Source organism: Xyrauchen texanus, chromosome 1, assembly GCF_025860055.1.
Source record: "Xyrauchen texanus isolate HMW12.3.18 chromosome 1, RBS_HiC_50CHRs, whole genome shotgun sequence".
In the NCBI taxonomy this organism is placed as follows: Eukaryota; Metazoa; Chordata; class Actinopteri; order Cypriniformes; family Catostomidae; genus Xyrauchen; species Xyrauchen texanus.
In genome coordinates this window covers 23,879,777-23,901,127 of record NC_068276.1, presented here as the reverse complement: position 1 = coordinate 23,901,127, position 21,351 = coordinate 23,879,777, and the positions used below count along the sequence as shown (strand labels likewise).

Genomic DNA, 21,351 nt, shown 5'->3' with positions numbered 1-21,351 from the left:
TTGAACCAGTCTGACCATTCTCTGTCGATCTCTCTCATCAACAAGACATTTCCGTCCACAGAACTGTTGCTCACTGGATGTTTTTTGTTTTTGGCAAAACTCAAATACTCAAACCAGCCCATCTGGCACCAACAGTCATGCCACTGTCCAAATCATCTGATTTCTTTCCCCATTCTGATGGTTGATGTGATCATTAACTGAAGCTCCTGACCCGTATCTGCATGATTTTATGCACTGCACTGCTGCCACACGATCGGCTGCTTAGATAATCACATGGATGATTGTTGTGCCAGATGGGCTGGTTTAAGTATTTCTGTAACTGAGGATCTCCTTGGGATTTTCAAACACAACAGTGTCTAGAATTTACTCCGAATTGTGCAAAAAACAAAAAACATCCAGTGTGCATCAGTTCTGACGGAAATGTCTTGTTGATGAAAGGTCAACAGAGAATGGTCAGACTGGTTTAAACTGATAAAGTCTACAGTAACTCAGATAACCACTCTGTACAATTGTGGTGAGAATAATATAATCTCAGAATGCTAATCTGAGATGCGGGTTGACTGTGTTTTGGCAGCATGAGGTGGACCTACACAATACTAGGCAGGTGGTTTTAATGTTGTGGCTGATCGGTGAGATGTTTGATCATTGTGTATTGTCCTGGACATGTAAATGAATAATAAAGAAATAAAGAAATAAAATAAAATATAGCAGATAATTAAATTAACAGCTGTATTCTGGGGGAAAACCCATCTACTGTGAATCAGCTTGTTGTGTCAGCTGTGTGCTGGATTTGTGTTGTCCTGACTGGTGCAATTTTTGACATGTATTCTTCCTTCCCATCATGTTATGACTCAGAAGTATGCAGTCGGTACTTCATTATGTTGTCTTGTGTCACTCTTGAGATCATAACCAGAAACAATAGATTGGGAAAGATTGGAGTGGAAAATATACCACTGACGAGAAGGAAAAGCCAAATGTAACTAAATGTTTGAAATTAACACTTTAGCTTCATAGCTTGAATCCAAACCTAAATAGCAACTAAATACTTAGAAAACTTAGAAATTGCTAAACTTTACATACATTGAATATATATATATAAATATAGCTGCAAGCGACAATCAATCCAAGGACATGTGAAGAAAAAAAACAAAATAATCAGAATTCAGTTGGAGTCAAATAATACAAACTGACAGAATAGATTCTGCCTAAACTAAAATTTGTTGCCAATTTTGGGATCTCTACGACTAACTTTTAGACAGATAATAATAATAATAATAAGAAGAAGAAGAAGAAGAAGAAGAAGAAGAAGAAGAAGAAGAACTGTAACAGTTTTTCAAGATCAATGATGATGTCATCAGTTACGCGCTGCACGAGTGTTTACGCTTTCGTGTAAAGAACGCGACTGCAGTCATTGAATGAGGTGGAAATCCTCGAAATGCACAATTGTGTTTATGCACCCCAATTTCCTGGAAAATAAAGGCAACGCTGCCGTGTGTGTTCAACTAATATTACTGTAAAACTGCTAGTGAAAGGTGAGTGATATGTTGTCATTATTTAGAGACTGTGAGAGATTGCAGTTGTAACGTCGCTGTTAGCTAGCCAGCTAATCAGCGAATCTGCACATGCCTGAGCTACAAAAGCAAACCATGCATTATTCTGTCTATAATGTACGTCCTAATTGCAAACACACTTCAGACGCGTGGTCACCTAGATTAATAAATAATAGAGGATTTGATTAGACATTCTAGGTGTGAAGCTGTATGAAATATGTTTTCCGCTGATTTCGTGTGAATATACGTGCAAATCTAATGAATCACCTTTTGTACACATTTACATTTATTCATTTGGCAGACGCTTTTATCCAAAGCGACTTACAAAAGACGCACAGCTGCTTAAATTACTATGTGAATGTCTAATAATAGCTTTTTATGGAACTTTTTCTATTTCTCACTTGGACCTCTGTATTTAATTCGTTTTACTGGGAAAAAAATATTAGAACAGTGTGTAAGATGCACTATTGTTGAGACTAAAAATGTATTGCTTACTAACACGTATTCAATTTGCCAAACAACACTGGGTCGGTAATTGCTTTTTATATACTGTAATATAGATCATGTAGCCTAATTATGTGACTTATCTGCTTGCAACTGAAGATACAGGGCTCTAACTCTACACAAATGCAAACTTTCACTGTTGCAGGCTGTGAGCTGGCGCAGGTAGCAGGTTGCCAGTGGACCATGAGAGACAGCGGTGGAAGCCTGGCCCAGAACCACTGGCAGGAGGAACTCTCTCTGACAGTGAGCCAGGAAGCCAGCAGTGTTGGGGGCATGGGAGGTGGTCTAATGGCTCCAAATTCTCCTCCCAATGCCACCAGCCCCATACACTTCAAACTAGCTCACAAGGAGAGGGTCTGGTCTGGAGACTACATAGAACCGGTAGAGATTGATGAAGTTGAATTTGATGAGAATGAAGAAAATGTGGATGAGGAAGAAGAACAAGATGAGGAAGAGATAGATTCAGAATGTGCTCCATGGGAGGAGAATGATGACGTGGAAAACTGGCAAATGGCATCGGAATCAAAGCCACAAATCATGCATGATGATAATTACCAGCACCAGGCGTCCTCACACGAGGCGGAGGTTAGATTCCAAGCCAGAGACATTCCTGAGAATCCCTTACAGATTCGACTTCATGGGCTTAGACAGCAAAGGCTGAAGCGCTGGCGGAGGCTACGTTCTAGTGCAGGCCTGCGTAACCGGCTTGTGCAGAATTGGAAAACATGGAGACAGCGGGCACAGTGGGTTGGCACCTTAGGGTATAGACGGGCAAAGAGGTGGCGCCAGTATAGCCTTAATGCCTGCAAGAAACGAGACCAGGATCGTAACAATATAGGTTTGGAGACAACAAGCGATGGACAGACAGGTGAAATAAACATTGTGTTTCCTCTTTAAAAAAAAATGTGTAGAATTTTAGTCAAAACTGCATTATATTTTGTTTGTTCCCTCTCAGCAGAAAACCAGTTCTGTGGTTTCAATGGTTATCATGGGGATTCTCAGTCAAATCCAGCATTCAGTGGACGACGGGAATATCATTCTATTCTTGCGGAGCCTTCTGCTCAGAAGGAGGAGATGGTTCTCACAGAGGAGCACAGGAATTATGTCCATGGTAGCTCTCTGGTTTTACATGATCTACAACTAAAAAGTTTTCTGTACAAGCCACAGAAAAAAAGTTAATATCTCCTAGGGTAATGAGAAAGCATTCCAGTGATTGCATTTTGATAATACAGTCCAGAGTGGGTTACAGCTATTTAGGAAATGTTGCAGATTGCTGCTTGGTTTATTTAGACCTGATTTCCAAAAATATCCAGACAGCGTTGTTTACGCAGTTCTTTGAATTTCTTCACAGGTTAGTGATACAATGGGTGAATGTGTCCTAAACTCTGTAGTTCACACATTCATTTTTTCCCCCAGATCTCCTTGATGAATACCTTCGGAAGTATGGAAGTCTGATTCCTTTACACACAGATGATGTTGTTGAGGAACTCAAGAGCATCTTCAACGAGGACTTCTCCCAGCCTCACAGGTCTTTCATATGCTTAACCTCAAATTCACGTTAGTTTTTTAACAGTACTGTGTTGATCATGCACGACAAACAGCAGCACTGTGGAAGAAATTCTGAGAATTAAACCACAAACATTTTCTTTACCATGTGCCACAGAAAAGTAGTTGTGCAACATTTAATCCAGTCCTATCAGAGGTCATCAGGGACGGCCATGGTGAAAGGGTTCCGGGTGAATTACAAGCGTCACGTTCTCACGATGGATGATCTTACAACCCTCTATGGACAGAACTGGCTCAATGACCAGGTCAGTTTTGAGCTATGCAACAACTGCAGCAAAAGTTTGGTTATTTGACCCTTGCATTATGTAGCCCTTATTTTTCAGCACTTATTTTCATTTTACCTCTCCTGCCTAATGCACACTCTGATCCTTCATCTGATTTTTTTTAAGGTCATGAACATGTATGGAGACCTTGTGATGGATTCAGTGCCTGAAAAGGTGACTGTTACTCCTTTCTTTAACAATTCTGCCATATAAACCTGTTTAACCCTCATTAACAATGTTTTGTAATCTACAGACGGATTCTATCTAATGGTATCTGTCCCTCCTTAATTTTTAGGTGCACTTCTTCAACAGTTTCTTTTATGACAAGTTGAGGACCAAAGGTTATGATGGAGTAAAACGGTGGACAAAGAATGTAAGAAAACTGTAAACTTGCATCTTATTGCATTATATTGACGTAAGATCATATTGACCCCCTTTACAACTGGTATTAAAGGGATAGTTCACCCAAAAAATGTTATTCTCTCATCATTTACTCACTCTCATGCCATCCCATATGTGTATGACTTGCTTCTTTTTTTTGCCAAACAAAAATGATGATTTGTTTTTAAGAATATCTCAGCTCTGTTGGTTTTCACAATGCAAGTGAATGGTGACCAGAACTCAGAAGGTCCAAAAAGGACATAAGGCAGTGTAAAAGTAATGCATAAGACTCCAGTGGTTAAATCCATGTCTTTTGAAGTGATATGATAGGTCTGGGTTAGAAATCATGATAAAGACAAATTTCCACCTTTGACCAGCACTGACCAGTAGGTGGCTGAATGTGAAAGTGTAGATTCACAGTCAGAAAGGATTTAAATATTGATCTGTTTCTCACCCACAACTTTCATATCACTTCAGAAGATAAAGATTAAACCACTACACTGAAAACTAATAAGTTTATTCCACTCATTTGAGTAAACTCGTTCCCTCAATTCCAACTGAGTAATGGGGTCTCACAAAACTTGTGTATTTAAGTTCAATTAACTTGGTTTTCAAGTAGAGTGAACTTAACTATTTAAGTTGAGTTAACTACATACAAGTAGACTTGACTCATATTTTAATTTAAATACTGTTGTTTCTGCTTTTGTACATTTTAATTGAATTTATTTGGTTTTAGATCAAACAACAGCAAAGCTCAAATAAAGATGATAACTGATCAGTTGTTAAATAATTATTTACAGAAATGCATATATGCACTTCAGCTGCACATGCACAAAGAGAACTGAGATAATGTGACCAGGGACCAACTTGACCAGAGAGACACAGATCACCCTAATGACATTACACCAAACATCTATTTGCAACAAAGCATAAATAATACAACAAAAGAGCTAAAATGTCTATGATAACAATTATTTATTAATTAATTTATATTCCCCAATCTGTTCTCTCTGACCAGGGAAACATAATTCAAGTAGCAAGGGATTGTGGGCATTTCCCTTAGCCTAAATTTTGTACTTTTTGTATTTTGTTTGAGTTATTAACACTTCTAATCTTAAGTCACAAGTTCAGTGAACCTATATATGTGAGTTATGAGTCCAAAACTTGACATTTCAATTAATACTTAATTAAGACAACATGATTTTACAGTCATGACAACTTTAGGGTTTACAGTGTAGAGCCATATGGATTACTTTTATGCTGCCTTTTGTGTGCTTTTTGGACATTCTGGTCACCATTCACTTGCATTGTGAGGACCAACAGAGCTTCTTATTATTCTAAAAATAATTTGTGTTCAGCAGTTGAAAGAAAGTCATACACATCTAGGATGGCATGAGGGTGAATAAATGGGAGAACTATCCCTTTAAGATGCATTTATCACATGTGGTCAGCACTAAATACAGGTGTAAATGGGGTCCAAAACGTTTCATGATCGGATCTCAAAAACCACATACCTGGATGTAGATAGTCAACAACGCATGTGACTACATCACATTTGAGGTATAAACGCTAATCCGTCCTGATGTGTCCCGGACTGCAGTAAAACACCACTTATCACTCAACCACAGCTCTAAAACTAGAGTTTAAACTTTGCCAGATATGAGCGGCTTTAAAAGGAAATAACCTTCAGATCCGAAAATGTTAAAAAGTGGATACATACACAAGCTCGAGAACTTCACGCGTCTTCTTCAGTGTGTCCACTAAAGATAATTCTGCTCGAATTGTTACATTGTGCCTAGATTCAATTTCAACTGCATCTGGGAGAAACATTGTGCCGGTTTTATTTGCACATTCTTTGTCTTCTGACTATGTTGTGCTTTAATATCATGCAGTAACACAGTGATTGATGTATGTCGTCATGATATTAGAGACTCACCCCTCAAAATCTGAACACGTGGTTAATGGAGACACATTTAAGCCACCAGGTGTAAACAGCAATGTGTCTCGCCTGACCACATGTGATCTGATCACCCAAGACGTATCTTAACACCAGGTGTAAACAGGGTAATTATGTAGTACATAGATGTAATGCAATTACATATTATATGATATTATTCTGATTGGCCATCTATGCTGATCATTGAAGAAGGTCTGTACCAATAATAACAATTATTGAGACCCTTCAGTAATATTAAAGTTCAAACATGTTTCAGGTGGACATCTTCCAGAAGGATCTGTTACTGATTCCCATTCATTTAGAAGTACACTGGTCACTAGTTTCAGTTGATATTAAACGGCGATACATCACTTACTTCGATTCCCAGCGAACCCTTAATCGTCGCTGCCCGAAGGTAAGAATCTCTCTTTTTTTGTGTCATAATACAGACAGGATTTTCTCCTGTTGCCATGAATTTTATTTGGATCTTTGTGTAATTATCTTTGTGGTAATCTACCACACCATATTAAGCATCTTAACTTTGCAGATAAATGTAATATGTAACTGAAATTCACCAAGTGACAAACTGAATGGATTTCTCACTTTTTTCCTCCATAGCACATTTTTAAATACCTCCAGGCAGAAGCTATGATAAAAGAGAAGAGAGATTTTCTCACAGGGTGGAAAGGCTTTTTTAAAATGGTGAGTCCAGACACTACAGAGGCATTGCAGCTTGTGACAGCTTGATGTAAAATGTGATTTATTTTGGATTAAAAGACAACTATTAGAGCTTCTTTTTTGTGTTACAGAATGTTGGCAGACAGAATAATGACAGTGATTGTGGGGCATTCGTCCTACAGGTATGTATTTACACCATCTTTATAATTGCCTGTGTGTCCTTGCAAGACTTCATGCATGTAGTATTATGAGTGCTTGAGAGCATTCAGATTTACTGAGACAGTGCTATTTTTTTTCCTGAGTAAAATTCACTATGAGTATTGTTTGAAGTGTTTAACATGATGCATTATTTGATGCAATATTATCAGTATTTCTTTATTCTCAGTCAGAGGTCAACGGTAGTTTTCAAATAGGTTTAATTTAGTAGTAATTATTATTCAATTAATACTCTTTATCCAAAACAACACAATCTGGACTCCACACAGCACTAAGTGTACAGAAAAGTTATCAAAACATATTTTTAGAGAAGTCATGCAGTTGCACACACAAGATTCACCTCTTATTTATCTTTATCTTCCTCTTCTCTAGTATTGCAAGTGTCTTGCATTGGGTCAGCCCTTCAGCTTCAGTCAACAGGACATGCCCAAGCTGAGGAGACTTATGTACAAAGAACTGTGTCATTGCAAGCTCTCACTGTGATGTTTGTGTGTAGACTGCACAGCCAGTGGGCAGAACGAAACATTCTAAAGACATCTTTGTCCAAATGCCTGAGAGACTTTACACTGAGGATATTGAATCCTCACTCACTTTGTCATTTTTCTTTTTTGTATGAGTTTTTTTCTCTTGGTAACTGGAGCCCAACATCTAGTATCTGACATACTACCTAAATGGAAAGCTTTATTTGGGGGTTTGTTTTTGTTCTGTGCTTAAAGATGTTGCCTGATCAAAAGTGTTGGCATGAGGGTACTGTGCTGTGGTGTAAGAAGAGAATCATGTCTGCAGTTTTGTTTTTAAATAAATAATCTTATGTAAAAATGATCCAGATGGTTTTCAGAAGACATTACATTACGATTTATGATGATACAGAACATAAGGTTGTCCATGGAGTGTATGTCAGGGTCGGACCTGGTGAGCTTACAACTTTTCTACAAAACTCATAAGGATTACGAGGGGTTACTGAACCAGAATTAGATGAATGCTCCAGTTATCCAGTGTTGATAGATGAGTAGACACTGTGTTTCTTTAATTGGAGGTTTTCACTCATTTAGGCCATGGAAATGTTACCAGTGGATTGGTATGTTATTCTTAACTTCTCTGTAAAACACTAGGTAAGCACAGAGGAAAGCAGGAAAAGCACTCTTCTTGTGTCAGATCAGTTTTAGGATTAGTATTATGACTCCATATAACTGGTAAAGCAAATTTAAAGGAATATCGATCTCACCCAAAAATACAAATTATCTCATCATTAACTTGCCCGTAGGGCGTCCCAGACATGTATGAGATTCTTTCTTCTGCTGAACACACAAAGTTTTTTTTTTAGTTTTTTTAAGAATATTTCAGCTCTGTTGGTCCATACAATGCAAGTGAATAGTGACCAAAACATTGAAGCTCCAAAATGCACATAAAGGCATCATAAATGTAATCTATCAGATCCATTAGGTTTTGATGAGAACAGACTAAAATATTACCAATTTTTCACTATAAATCTTGGTATCGACTCTCTCTCATGATTTCAAGCTTGATTACACTTCTAGCGCTCTGTGCATGGTCTAGCACCAGGAAGTGTAATCAAGCTTGAAATCATGATTATGCTTATAGATGGCGATGTTAAGATGTACAGTGAAAAATGAGATATATTTTGGTCTGTTCTCACCCAAAACCGATTGGATCACTTCAGAAGACATGGATTAAACCTCTGGAGTCAAATGCATTGCTTTTATGCTGCCTTTATGTGCTTTTTTGTGCTTCAACCTTCTGTCCACCATTCTCTTGCATTGAATGGACCTACAGAGCTGAAATGTTCTTCTAAAAATCTTTGTGTTCTGCAGAAGAAATAAAGTCATACATATCTGGGATGGCATGAAGGTGAGTACATGATATGAGAATTTTCATTTTTGGTTTAACTATATCTTGACCAATATCCATGAATATCCATCTATGACTCGCTAGAGAAAATATATGTGAATAATATATGGCTCATTAGTCCTTGCAACAACATTACGGCTACTGAGTAACCAATAAGAGGGGCAGGGCCTCCGCCTGTATTTTTGGGAGTGAGCAGAGGGCAAGTAACGGCTGAAATAGTCGTTTTAACATACAATCTTTATTTAAAATAGAAGTAGATACGTTTAAGAAACCAATTCTGTTGCAACGTTAAACTTTCAAAGGGCTGACATTTCAACAGACCAGACAAATCCGCACGATGTGAAAAAGCGATGCACGTAGCAACTTTTGTGATTTTACTGTTCATGACGTCTCTGAAAAGACGCTGGTAGCGGGGCGGTGCAAACCGTGTGGGCCAATAAGAAGTCCTGTTGGGCGGTTCTATATCCTGATTGACTCGGAAGTTGGCCAATCAATGTCCTTTGGCTGTCGTCACAGTAGAAGTATCTGCGCGATTCCGCCACTCCACTGTCTTTTGTAATAATGTCGTCTGAGCATGAAGATAGGTAAGATGATAATATGATCGATACAAATGATGACCGTAGTATAGGGTATGTTTAGTCAATCGTGTTAAGTTGACATAAATTGTTTTGTATATGTAGATTATTTGTCTTTCACCAACGATTCAGAAGCGACTATAACCAGCCGGTTAGGCACGTTTATTGCCTCGTTAAAATGAGCTAGAAATCGGGTTTATTGTCAGTGATCTACGTATAATTAATTTATTTTAAATGACAGAGGTAATGCTTCTTGATAAATGCTTTTGTTACGTCTGTTCGACGATCCTTTCGAATGCCGGCTCGTGTGACGCAGCCTCGCTCGCTAGTTCGTGTCCACGTGTGACGAGCGAGGCCATGCGGCACATGGCTGCCCGCGTTTTCACACTTGACCTAAATTATCGTAACGCGTTACATTTTATGTACTATACATGTGAACTCTGTATCGGGTACGCTGGGGTACAAAACTTGCGGCATGTATCAAGTTTGTAGATGTAGGCCTGTACATGAGGGAATATGCAGGGCACATGGCATTTCCTGGGCGAGACAAAAGAGCAGAGCAGGCCCAAGGCCTGTCCTCAGATACGCCCATTATATTGAGGATTGAAACATAATTACTTTAATACATTTGGCAAACAATGTCGCTGGCCTATGGATTTCTGTAAAGGACCGTTTATGTAGAAAGTTTTGAATTTGAAATGTCGTGTAGGCACAGGCTAATTTTCTAATCTAAAAGCTAGATAGCTAATCGCTTCTCTAAAGTGATATTGCGTAAAGCGCGATTGTTGCAACCAACTTAATCGACGAGTTTGTGGAAACCACGTTGTTAATGGCGCCGAACGAAGATGGCTGTCTCTTGGCCACTTTCTGAAATTACGGTGTGCGTTTATTTCAATCTTAAATATTCAAGTATATCACGGTGGCCTGCCGTAATGTTACAAACGATTACCATTAGCGAAGAAACGGGCTGATAAAGACCTGACTATGCTTGAATAAACGTATGTTGGCATGAAGAAGCCCAACGCTATATTGGGGCGATGGATGACCCTAGAATTAAACCGAATGCATTTCTGTTTTAGACTTTGAGTTTCTATGAAATTAAGTGTGGCCTTAAGAGTTGATTTTTTATATATATATATAATAAAAAGAATATATGCATCTATATCTCAATGTAGTGCTAATTACAAAGTCTCATTTCAGACCCAGAGATAATGGCCCTGAGGGGATGGAGCCAGATGGAGTCATTGAGGTTGGTGTCATTAAGAGCCAATTAAATACTTAATTACCCTAAAGTATTTAAGCATGTGTTGGGCACCTGATTATACTGTTAAGCTTGTCAGATAAAAATCATCTGGTTTTGGTCCTTTTATGTGCTTACCGAATGTTCTATCACCACCAGCTATAAATCACATTTCCCCTCCACAGAGCAACTGGAAGGAGATCGTTGATAGTTTTGATGATATGAACCTGCGAGAGGCTCTTCTTAGAGGAATCTATGCTTATGGTTTTGAGAAACCTTCTGCAATTCAGCAGAGGGCAATTCTTCCTTGTATCAAGGGTATGTATAAATATTTTTTTATCTCCCATTTAGTTGATTTAACCAGCTATTATGGTCAGTTTTTCACACCCTTATCAACTGGGCAAGGCGGTGCCTGCCAGTGGCACTTTGACCTATATCTGTTAAGGGTAGATGAAATAAAACCCATACTCATCCCAGTCAACTCAATACAGTGAGGCATGGACTGTTTCATGCTATGGGCACAAGCGGCCTCAAAACCACCTTTATTTTTAGCGATGGTTTATCCAAAAATTCCATATACTCGCATTTACTTCCATTTATTCTTCTATTAAACACAAGATGTCAGGTACCATTATCTTCAGTCACCATTAACTTTCATTACATTTTTTTCATACTAATGTGTTCTTAGAGGAAAGTCAAACGGGTTTAAGACGCTTGTGAGCGAGAATGATGACCATAAATGTTTTGGATGAACTATTGCTCTATCCTCCATTGTCACAGCCATTGCTAAACTCATTGTGATTTGATTTTAAAGATTGGCATTGGTTAATATCGTGCCTTTATCGTTATGCAGGGTATGATGTCATTGCGCAGGCTCAGTCTGGCACAGGAAAGACGGCCACCTTTGCCATCTCCATCCTGCAGAAGGTTGATGTGGAGCTGAAGGCCACACAGGCTATGGTGCTGGCTCCTACAAGAGAGCTGGCCCAACAGGTGAGAACCATTACGCATCTTAAACTGTTGCTATGCTCATTTCTGATTCTGTCCTGAGTAGCTTTGAAGAGACAGAATGGGAAAAGAGAAGGTAATCTTTCCAGAATGCACTTTGCTTGATTCCCCCATCATCTGGGCAAGGCAGTGTCTGTCAGTGACACAAAGTCCTATATCTGGTAGGGGAAGAATAAATGAAGGCCATATTCATCCCAGTCAACTCAACACAATGAGATGAAGACTGTTTCATGCTCTGGGCACAGATGTATTACCTGATACACTCCAGCCATGTTCATTCTTGCCCTATGACTTGTGCATGGATGATTTTTTTCAGCCATGCATTGGGTTAGAATTGGATCTGGTCTATTTTATGCTATTGCTAAACTCTTATGTCTTCCATAGATTCAAAAGGTGGTCCTGGCTCTTGGAGACTACATGGGTGCTACCTGCCATGCCTGCATTGGTGGCACCAATGTTCGCAATGATGTTCAGAAGCTACAGGCAGACGTGCCCCATATAGTAGTTGGAACACCCGGTCGTGTTTTTGACATGCTCAACCGCAGATATCTCTGTGAGTACAGATGATTGTCATTGGTGTTTTAGAAGTTAATAAGACCGTCCCATGTCTAAAACATGCCAAAGCTCAGTGCACTTAACCCGCACTAAATCTATACTAGTGCGAATACCGCTTTGGAGCGGTCTTTCAGGCTAAGTGTATCCCAGAGTTCATCGCAAGCAGGAGCCACACCCCGTCTCCCCGAGCGATCAGTGTATTTTCACCATGATGACATCAAGGGAAGCATTTCAACAAGTTATTATAATCAGATAGTGAAACGTAAGTGAAGCATATATTTATTTGAGTATAAATGAAAGTATTCAACATTTATATAACTTGTTTGGGATGACTTGATATCAGCATCATAAATACATAAATATTATTTGTGTATATTTATATTAGGGCTGTCTATCGATTAAAAATTAATCGAATTAATTACATGGTGTACTGATTAATTGCGTATAAAAATATTTGCTGAGAAAGCCCCTCATGTAACTAATTCAATATATGAAATGATCCAAAAAGCGCCTTTAGAATACAATGTATTGTTTATTACCATATTATTGATCATAAGTCAATCAGTTGGAGATTTACTACGAGGGCTTGTTTAATGGCGCGTCAATTTACACCTACGTTAGACGTCTCTGGTGTGTTGCAAACATAAAATGTTTAGTTCAGTGGGTCAAGTTAAATATAGTTTAATACTCAATCTTTAAACACATCTTGAGATCCCTTAGTTCGCATTTGCACTCCTTCAAGTGTTTAGAACGTAACGCATGTTTGTGTTCTACCTACTGAAATATTTTCTTCACTGTATAAACTACGCGTTGCCCACACAGCTGAAATTTCACTTACTGCCCTGTGGAGTAAACGGGTGGTAATACAAGCTTGCATTTCTCAGGAATCTTCCTTATTATGGTGTGATTTAATTGCGGTAGTAATTTTCAAAAACATTTTTGTAAAATTAATCGCACTGAATTAACGCGTTAAATCTATAGCCCTAATATATATCTATATATAGATAGATAGATAGATAGATATATATATATATCCTTTGTTATCGTTCTTGCCCAGTTAGTTTGTTCTTGCCTAATACTGCTGGTCATTTATTAGCCAGTGTAGCATACAATATGCAGCGTAGTAAATGTTTTAAAATGAATTTATCAACTACTACCACAGGTTTTGGTTTTGTTTCAAATATGTTTTAGTGATTTTAATTAGTATGAACACACATACGGATTAGTTGTGTAAAGCAGTCTTTGGTCATCTTCTATAAATGCCAAGCCAAAGCATGTCATTTAAATGGTTTGTGTTAGTATCTATTAATGGATCACAGGTTTATAGAATTAAGTTGTATTTTTTTTTTTTTACATGAGATTTTATGCAGTTTGAGAAACAAATTAGAGATTGCTTATTTCATATTTTACAGCAGTTATGGATCGTGCAAGTTTGTAGTTAATTTGTTTTAATGTGCAAAGTATTGAAAATCAAAATGAGTAAAAATAATGAACTTACAATTATTTTCAACAGCACAATACACCTCCAACAACCAGTAGTGTATTAATAAATGAAACGAGGGGTACAATTCAATTATTTATTATTTTTAGTCTATAACACTCACTGCTACCAAAAACAATGTGAACAATGAGTGAAGCGACAAAAACAGCTGTTGCAACCATCACCTATAAGTCTACGAGTGTCCCGACATGCAATCAAAAGTCAGCCACACATGTCTTCACGTCTACTTGCACACTAGTTGCCAAACATCTGAAATATGTAGGAAAAGTGGGTAAATAGGCAAGACCAAAACCGCAAGTGGGGGTATTGAGACGGGGCCAATTTAAATGAAGTTGTTTGGTTTTAACCAAACAACAAAGAACTTCACTTGCAAATAATTACACACTTAATTCAATGACTGTATATTTGTACAGTTGTCCCTCTGGTATTGCCATAATTTAGTCATATCCATGTGTCTGAAACTGCTGTTGCTTTGAGTCTTGACAGGTGGCAACCTATGTTAATTCACTTTCAGCTCCTAAATATATAAAGCAGTTTGCGCTGGATGAGGCCGACGAAATGTTAAGCCGTGGTTTCAAGGACCAAATCTATGAGATCTTTCAGAAGTTGGGCACAGACACTCAGGTACACGAATCCGCATCAATTCAGTATCAATAAGCAGTGTAATTCTATCTTTATGTGGTGTGTCAGTCTGTAAAGTGTTGTCAGAGTTTACTGCTCCGGCAAAGCCTGTTCTTTCTGTACTGTGCTGAAGTTGGTACCCACACCAAAGTTCCCTCTCCTACCAGCTTTCAGTGTTGTGATGGGTAGTAAGTTCTTTGGTAGAAAATTTAATCTGCTCTCCACCGTGATTGGGCCCCTAGGTCCCTCTGCATAACTATAAAGCAGTTGACATTTTATTCCACTTGCACATCATTGAACTCTGGTGTAATGGATAACCATAGATTTGTTACCTTTTGCAGTAGTGTTGTCATTTTTCTAGTTTCTTACTGAGTTATAATGAGAACATTTGACTTTTTCTAGGTGATTCTTTTGTCTGCAACCATGCCTCAGGAGGTGCTGGAGGTGACCACGAAGTTCATGAGAGATCCTATTCGTATCCTGGTCAAGAAAGAAGAACTGACTCTCGAGGGTATCCGGCAGTTTTACATTAATGTTGAAAAAGAGGTAAAAATGGATTTCAAAGTTTGAGAAAAGGATCTCTTTGCATTTTAAATCTCCCCAATAGTGAATCAAGCATTGCAAAATTATTAAAGATGTGTTTTAATTCAACTTGCTATTAATTTGCAACTGAAAAAGTTATGCTGTTTTGTGATGATCCCCATGCGTGTCAACTGATCCCAGACTCCCTGCAGTGCTCAATGCCTGATTAGCGTTCTGCTTAGCAGTGTATTTGAGCATGTAGGACTCTGGGAACATGATCATTACTCGAGTCTGAAAACAGCACCACCTAGTGGAAAGGCTACAGTCAGTATTGAAGCCATTGGTCATGAATGTTTTTTGCTTTGTTTTTCAGGAGTGGAAGTTAGACACTCTTTGTGATCTCTACGAAACACTGACCATCACTCAGGCTGTGATCTTCATCAACACTCGCCGGAAGGTGGATTGGCTGACTGAAAAAATGCATGCAAGGGACTTCACAGTTTCCGCTCTGGTGCGTGTGCCAATGATGTGGTGTGACCTCTAGTTTTCTGTAAGCCCTTTTTATGTGGCATCAATTGTCTATCTTTTGACACTCTTCTGACCTTGTAGCATGGTGATATGGAACAAAAGGAAAGGGACATCATTATGAAAGAGTTTCGTTCTGGATCCAGCCGAGTCCTCATTACTACTGACTTGCTGGTGAGTAACGTTTCATTTTTCTCTACCCACACCAGAGTTCCCACACCAGACAGTGTTTTGTGCTGTGCTGGGAATATTTTCTTTGGTAGAAAATTCTAACTGCTCTCCACAGTGTTTGGGTCCTGAAGTCCCTCAACACTACTAATAAAGCAGTTGACATTGATATACATGTTTCTAATGGCTTATCTCAACAATGTCTTTTAAATGTTTGTCACAGTTGAGCCAATTTTTTGGGCTGGAACTGTTGTTCTTGAATTTGTAAGTAAATTGGCATTACAAAAGTTGACTATTATTGTTTGTTAGGCAAGAGGCATCGATGTGCAACAGGTTTCCCTTGTCATCAACTATGATCTTCCAACCAACAGGGAGAACTACATCCATCGGTGAGTTAAAGCTTTTTCTCTGGGGTTTTTTCGTTCTTTTTTTTTTTTTTTTTGAGTGGTTGTATTGTAATAACTTGATTATTTTTATGTAGAATTGGACGTGGTGGTCGTTTTGGCAGAAAGGGCGTTGCTATCAACATGATCACCGAAGATGACAAGCGCACGCTCCGAGACATTGAGACCTTCTACAATACTACTGTGGAGGAGATGCCTTTGAACGTTGCTGATCTGATCTAAGACCACTGCCTCATCCTTCCCTCCCTCACTTTCGATTCCTAGTTGTTTTCCTTTATGACTCTTATTCCAGCCCACACCCCTTTTTCATGCAACTCCACCCCCTCACAAATCAAGTACTGTCCCTTCTGAAGGCAAGATATTCTCTTATGAGTCTGGTGTAACTTGTTGGCTACTTCAGTGAATACTCCATTTTAAGATCTGAGTTTACAGGATTACTCTTGTAAGGCTCATTTAATCTTGCCCAGTTCTCTGAATGGTGCCATCTACTCGTCAAGAAGGAAGCATTACAGGGCTTTTGTGCATGTATGGTGTAAATGTTAATGCACTCTTGACCGACATAATGGGTTAGATATGCCCTGCTTCTCGAGTGTTGGTCTAATCATGTGTGAGATGTGACTGTTTACATTGGAATAAAAAAAAACAGTTGGCAAGGGATGTATATTACCGAATGACGTCATTGTTTTATACGGGGGCCTTGGACTTCTACTACAGATAGCGAGTCACTGCCATTCCTGGACAGAAGTGTATGTGTAGACTTCTACACAATCTGCTTGAGCAGCGACATGCTTCAGTCCAATAGGAATTTTGAGGGACACAAACGCAATTGTAGGACTGCTGAATGTGGTCAGAAGCCATTTTTCCCCACTGTCCAATTCTTTTGTTACATCTCATGTATTGTCCTGTGTGTGTGCTTGTAGCTTTTTGATTTTTATAAATATGCTTTACTCTGGTGGGACATGTGGCATTAGAAATGGATTTTGGATGGTTGGTAACAGCCCACCATTGGGTTGGCTCAGTTATTCTCTACATCAACTTCCTTGATGTTTTGGGGAGTGATGTTCCTAAAACCTACCTCACCAAAACATGTTGGAGGGGTCTAGATATGTAAAGGACCAAACTGCAGTAGTAGAGTATATCGATATTAAGTCTCTGCATTGTTCAAAAATATGTCTCTGTTTTTTGGGTGGGTTTGGATGTGGGATTTACATTTGGTCAGCGCTATTTTTTTAAACAAATTTATTACAAATGTGACAATTATTTACCTTTGAGACAAAGCCATGTATTAAATCTTTTTGACATTGGACTCTGTATAGTATTTATTTTAATGGTCTGAAATAAAGGTGTTCCCCATTTTTATTACTTGTTCATTAGGGCCCAAGCACTGAATGGGCAGAGACACTTGTTTTTTTTTTTTTTTTTAAGGATATTTATTTGAAGGTTTTCTGTTCTTTTGGGGTACTTATCACAAATCAGAGTCGCTGGCCAAAGTTGCAGGAGTTAACCCCCCACCCCTTGAAAATGAGTATGTAAGGCAAGCTCTGTAGCTCCCCAATTTTCACCTACAGTCACCAAACTTGGTACATTTAGTTCTCACCAAGCCGAACAACTTTAATAATTATAGTCATTAGCTCTGTCCAACAGGAAGTTGGCCCTTTTGGGTTATCTGAAAATTGCAAGCTTTTTAAATACTCCTAGGGGATTCATGTGACAAACCAAATTTGTTCAACATCATGCCAAGACGTTGTAGATGCTTTAACTTTTTTTAAGTTGTTGCCATGGCAAAGCAATAAATTAATGGCTAAGAAAATTATACAGGAAGTTTCTTATATCTTTTGTATGATTTTGATAATTTCAGCTGTATGTATTGTAATGGGGGCTGATCACATTGAGGTGGCTATTATGGTTCACTGTTATAGCGTGACCAACTGGCAGCAGGGAGTAAGCAATTTTAACAGTTTGAAATGGCCCTCTTATGTTTACATTAGTTTATTCAAAGTTCTTTAAATAAGGTTAAGACACTGCTGATGTAAATCTGTAAAAAGATATTTGATCTTAAATACTTCTGTCATGACAACACATTAATTGTTATTCCTTCCTATATTTGATGTTTTTGAGGCACTCGGCATGCTTAAAATTTTAGGAACTTTTGCACACAGTCGTTGACCATTAAGGTCTGGGCAAAAGTTTATGAATGGTTGGACCCCCTTTAAAATGGGTGTGGAAGATGTCTGCTGTAGCACCCTAATTTCTACCTACAGTCACTAAAATGGGTGCATATAGTTCTCATCAAACTGGACAAGTTTCATAATTATAGTCATTAGGTCTGCCCAACAGCAAGTTGATTTTTTGAATATTGCAGTCTGAACTTCTAAATACTCCTAGGTGATACATGAAACCATGACAACATTATGCCAAGACACTGAAGATGCTAAATTGTGAACGGATTTTGATATATTGAACGGTGTTGCCGTGGCGAGGCGTTACATTAATGGTGATAAATGGGAAACTTCTGTGTGCGATGTGTGATTTAGATCAAAATGGAGACATGTTTAGTCTTGTTGGCTAATCACATGGATTTGACTATTTTGGGTCACAGCACCACCACCTGGCAGCAGGAAGTGTGGCTTTTACAACAGACCTCTTACGTGTACTCAGATTGCTTCAAAACGGTTTAGAATAATGTGAAATGCCTAGTTGGATTAGTTGTGCTTGGACCCATCATCGCTGCTTGCAGCTATATTTATGTGTTAAGTTTCCAAGTCTACTAAACTTCTACAACAGTTAAAAAATATGGAAATCAGAAATGATGAAAAGCTTTTTTATCTGGTTTTCTTTAAAGCTTTTTGTGTCAATGCCTTTGTGCCACTTTTGTTTCTTTAACAAAGTTGAATCAGTCTAAATGTGGATGTTTGTCATTTTGTAGGGTTAGATGGTATACATTCAGTCAGCATAAAATATCAAGAGCCATTATGCCTGTTGTCCTGTTATGATGAATTAGTCACTGTGTTCTGACATATAATGCATGTTACCTTCCTCTGGCCTTGCAATCATGATGGCAAAAATTTGCTTTAAATTAACCATTATGTATGATAGTAAGCAAGTGAACAAAATATTTACTACATTTTCCAAGAATCAATCTAAATCAAAGTTTTGAGGATTTGTGCATTACTGAATAGAATGCAAGTTCCTTTTGCTTTTACTATTTTAATATACAATTTTTAAACCTGTCCAGTTGCTCATAGAGTGAATTGCAGGTGTTACATTTATTTTCATGAGCAACCAGAAAGTGATCAAATTGATGTCTGGTTTGCATTCAAAAATGTTGCTTAAATGTTCAGTATTTATTTATTTTTACATTGATTTAACACAAATATAAATGAATGGAGTAATTTGTATTATCACAAGTAGTAAATAAATAGTAAATGTGTTTAATAATGCACGGTTGAGCAGAATTCATACTTAAAGGAATAGTTCCAGATGTGTGTGATTTTCTCCTGCAGAACTCAAATGAAGAATTTCTCATCTCTTTTGGTCCAAACAATGCAATTGAATGGGCACCAAAAATGTTAAGCTCCAAATGTCACACAAGTCAGTATAAAAGTAATCCATACTCCAGTGGTTAAATCAACGTCTCTGGAAGCTATATGTGAGAAACAGATCAATATTTATGTTGATTTTGACTATAAATTCTCCCTGCTCAGTTAGGCTGCACTTTAATGATCACATTCTTGTGTTTTTGGATGTGCCCTACTGGTTTCTCACCCACACCTGTAAATTCATTTCAGAAGATATGGATTTAACCACTGAGGTCATATGGGTTACTTTTATGCTGCCTTTATGTGGATTTTTGGAGTGTCCAAATTTTGGCACCCATTCACTTGCGCTGTATGGACCTCATACACATCTGGGATGGCATGAGGGTAAATTATGAAAAATTTCATTTTGCGGTGAACTATCCCTTTAATATAAATAAAATGCACTTGGAACAGTGATATAGATTACCTGAGAATTGCAATCTGAGTACTGACTACAAATGATGACTAAAAAGACACACACAAAAGCTGTGCGCGCGCTGAAAAGCATGTTTATTGAGTCAAGTGCTTAAAAGACAATTTTTTGTTATAAAATAAATACAGTTTGAGTTGGATTTGCCGCCTCCCGCTTCCTCCTCCCACCCCCATTACAAACGTTGGTACAAACCTTTCTTTTGGAACATATTTTTAGGGAATCTGATTACTTTTGGATTACCTTTTATCTAAGTCTTGTTTATTGGATGTCGTATGCGTTTGAGTAGGATATTCTATACTACTTTAACATAACATTGCTTAATTGTATTTAAGGAAACCTAATGAATCAAAATAGGAGAATTGATGATTTCTGTGTGTTTTACTTGCTAATTTGTGAAAGATGACAGAAAAAGATGGTGTGAATTTTTCTTATTAATGATTTGTTTTTACTAGTCTTCCAGGTTCAATTTGTTTTTGTCCCGACTTCCAGAATCAATAATTAGTGAAGGTTATTGGATATGATGTAGACATAGTGTGTTACAGCTTTTCAGTGTTTTGTAACTAGCATAATTATTGGTCATGAGAAGGCTTGGTATATAATGAAAAAATTGTAATGATTAAAAACAAAATAAATAAGAACAATTGACTGCATTTGCTTTATATATATATATATATATATAGGATTTCGTTTTTTAAAGCGCTCCTGAGAGGAGGACACTTCAACCAAGAATCAAGAGTTTGCCCTATATCTCCTCTAATGGCAAATTCATAAAGTGTCCACATGAGGGCAGATAAGTGCTCCATGTGCATTCAAAGAAGAGAAGGGACCTTTCATCAGCTGTGCCACAAACTAGGGATGCATACCAATCAGATTCAAAGACTTGTCATTCCAATGCATGAGTATATATTAGGAAATGCTATTTTCACACATATGTGAGCCAATAGATATCCAAACTCAAGGAAGGCCTGTCATTACAATTCCATGGCTACAACTTTTGATCACTTCAGTGGGAGTACTCCGCCAACTTCCCTTGACATAATGCATAGGTTCTCATTCACCTGTCCATCATGCAAGCACTATGTTAATTCCCGCATCATGTACCCCTGTCCCATGTCCCCTTCATTCCATTCATTGTACCAACCCCCCCTCTCTTTCCTATCCTTTTATACCCACAATCTTCTTTTCCAACCTTATTCGTCCTATCACAGGCCTCCAATTGAAGCATAACAACCTCTACCCTCCATCTTGCCAAAGGCTG

The 21,351-nt window shown here is 38.1% G+C and overlaps 2 protein-coding genes and 1 non-coding gene across 4 annotated transcripts; all 3 read left to right on the top strand.

The window, feature by feature from the left end:
- Window positions 1–1,391: 1,391 nt before the first annotated feature.
- Window positions 1,392–7,874, top strand: senp3b (SUMO specific peptidase 3b). 2 transcript variants are annotated; one of them, XM_052107097.1, is made up of 11 exons: window positions 1,392–1,532; window positions 2,200–2,922; window positions 3,013–3,165; window positions 3,471–3,582; window positions 3,718–3,865; window positions 4,010–4,057; window positions 4,179–4,256; window positions 6,478–6,615; window positions 6,819–6,902; window positions 7,010–7,060; window positions 7,467–7,874. In XM_052107097.1, exons 2-11 carry the CDS (start codon window positions 2,238–2,240, stop codon window positions 7,575–7,577), a joined length of 1,608 nt encoding a protein of 535 aa, XP_051963057.1. In that variant the 5' UTR covers window positions 1,392–1,532; window positions 2,200–2,237; the 3' UTR covers window positions 7,578–7,874. The 2 variants fall into 2 exon arrangements, with proteins under 2 accessions (XP_051963057.1, XP_051962982.1); XM_052107022.1 differs by having other exon boundaries at window positions 3,010–3,165.
- A 1,595-nt stretch (window positions 7,875–9,469) lies between these two features.
- eif4a1a (eukaryotic translation initiation factor 4A1A) lies at window positions 9,470–19,406 on the top strand. Its single transcript, XM_052107339.1, has 11 exons — window positions 9,470–9,547; window positions 10,739–10,787; window positions 10,964–11,096; window positions 11,632–11,771; window positions 12,171–12,339; window positions 14,357–14,466; window positions 14,866–15,009; window positions 15,359–15,496; window positions 15,595–15,684; window positions 15,988–16,067; window positions 16,160–19,406. The coding sequence occupies exons 1-11, from the start codon at window positions 9,525–9,527 to the stop codon at window positions 16,302–16,304; spliced, it is 1,221 nt and encodes a 406-aa protein (XP_051963299.1). The 5' UTR covers window positions 9,470–9,524; the 3' UTR covers window positions 16,305–19,406.
- LOC127652031 (small nucleolar RNA SNORD10) lies at window positions 15,149–15,284 on the top strand. Its single transcript, XR_007971652.1, has one exon. It is a non-coding gene; the product is annotated as a small nucleolar RNA SNORD10 (small nucleolar RNA).
- Window positions 19,407–21,351: the final 1,945 nt, after the last annotated feature.

What these genes read in the sequence shown, in the direction of transcription:
- senp3b (XM_052107022.1), top strand. Translation starts at nt 2,238, where the DNA reads ATGAGAGACAGCGGTGGAAGCCTGGCCCAGAACCACTGGCAGGAGGAA. An exon ending in GCACAGGAATTATGTCCATG is followed by an intron (nt 3,166 to 3,470) that starts GTAGCTCTCTGG and finishes TTTTTCCCCCAG; the next exon opens with ATCTCCTTGATGAATACCTT. An exon ending in GTGGGGCATTCGTCCTACAG is followed by an intron (nt 7,061 to 7,466) that starts GTATGTATTTAC and finishes CCTCTTCTCTAG; the next exon opens with TATTGCAAGTGTCTTGCATT.
- eif4a1a (XM_052107339.1), top strand. Translation starts at nt 9,525, where the DNA reads ATGTCGTCTGAGCATGAAGATAG. An exon ending in TCGTCTGAGCATGAAGATAG is followed by an intron (nt 9,548 to 10,738) that starts GTAAGATGATAA and finishes GTCTCATTTCAG; the next exon opens with ACCCAGAGATAATGGCCCTG. An exon ending in ACATTAATGTTGAAAAAGAG is followed by an intron (nt 15,010 to 15,358) that starts GTAAAAATGGAT and finishes TTTGTTTTTCAG; the next exon opens with GAGTGGAAGTTAGACACTCT.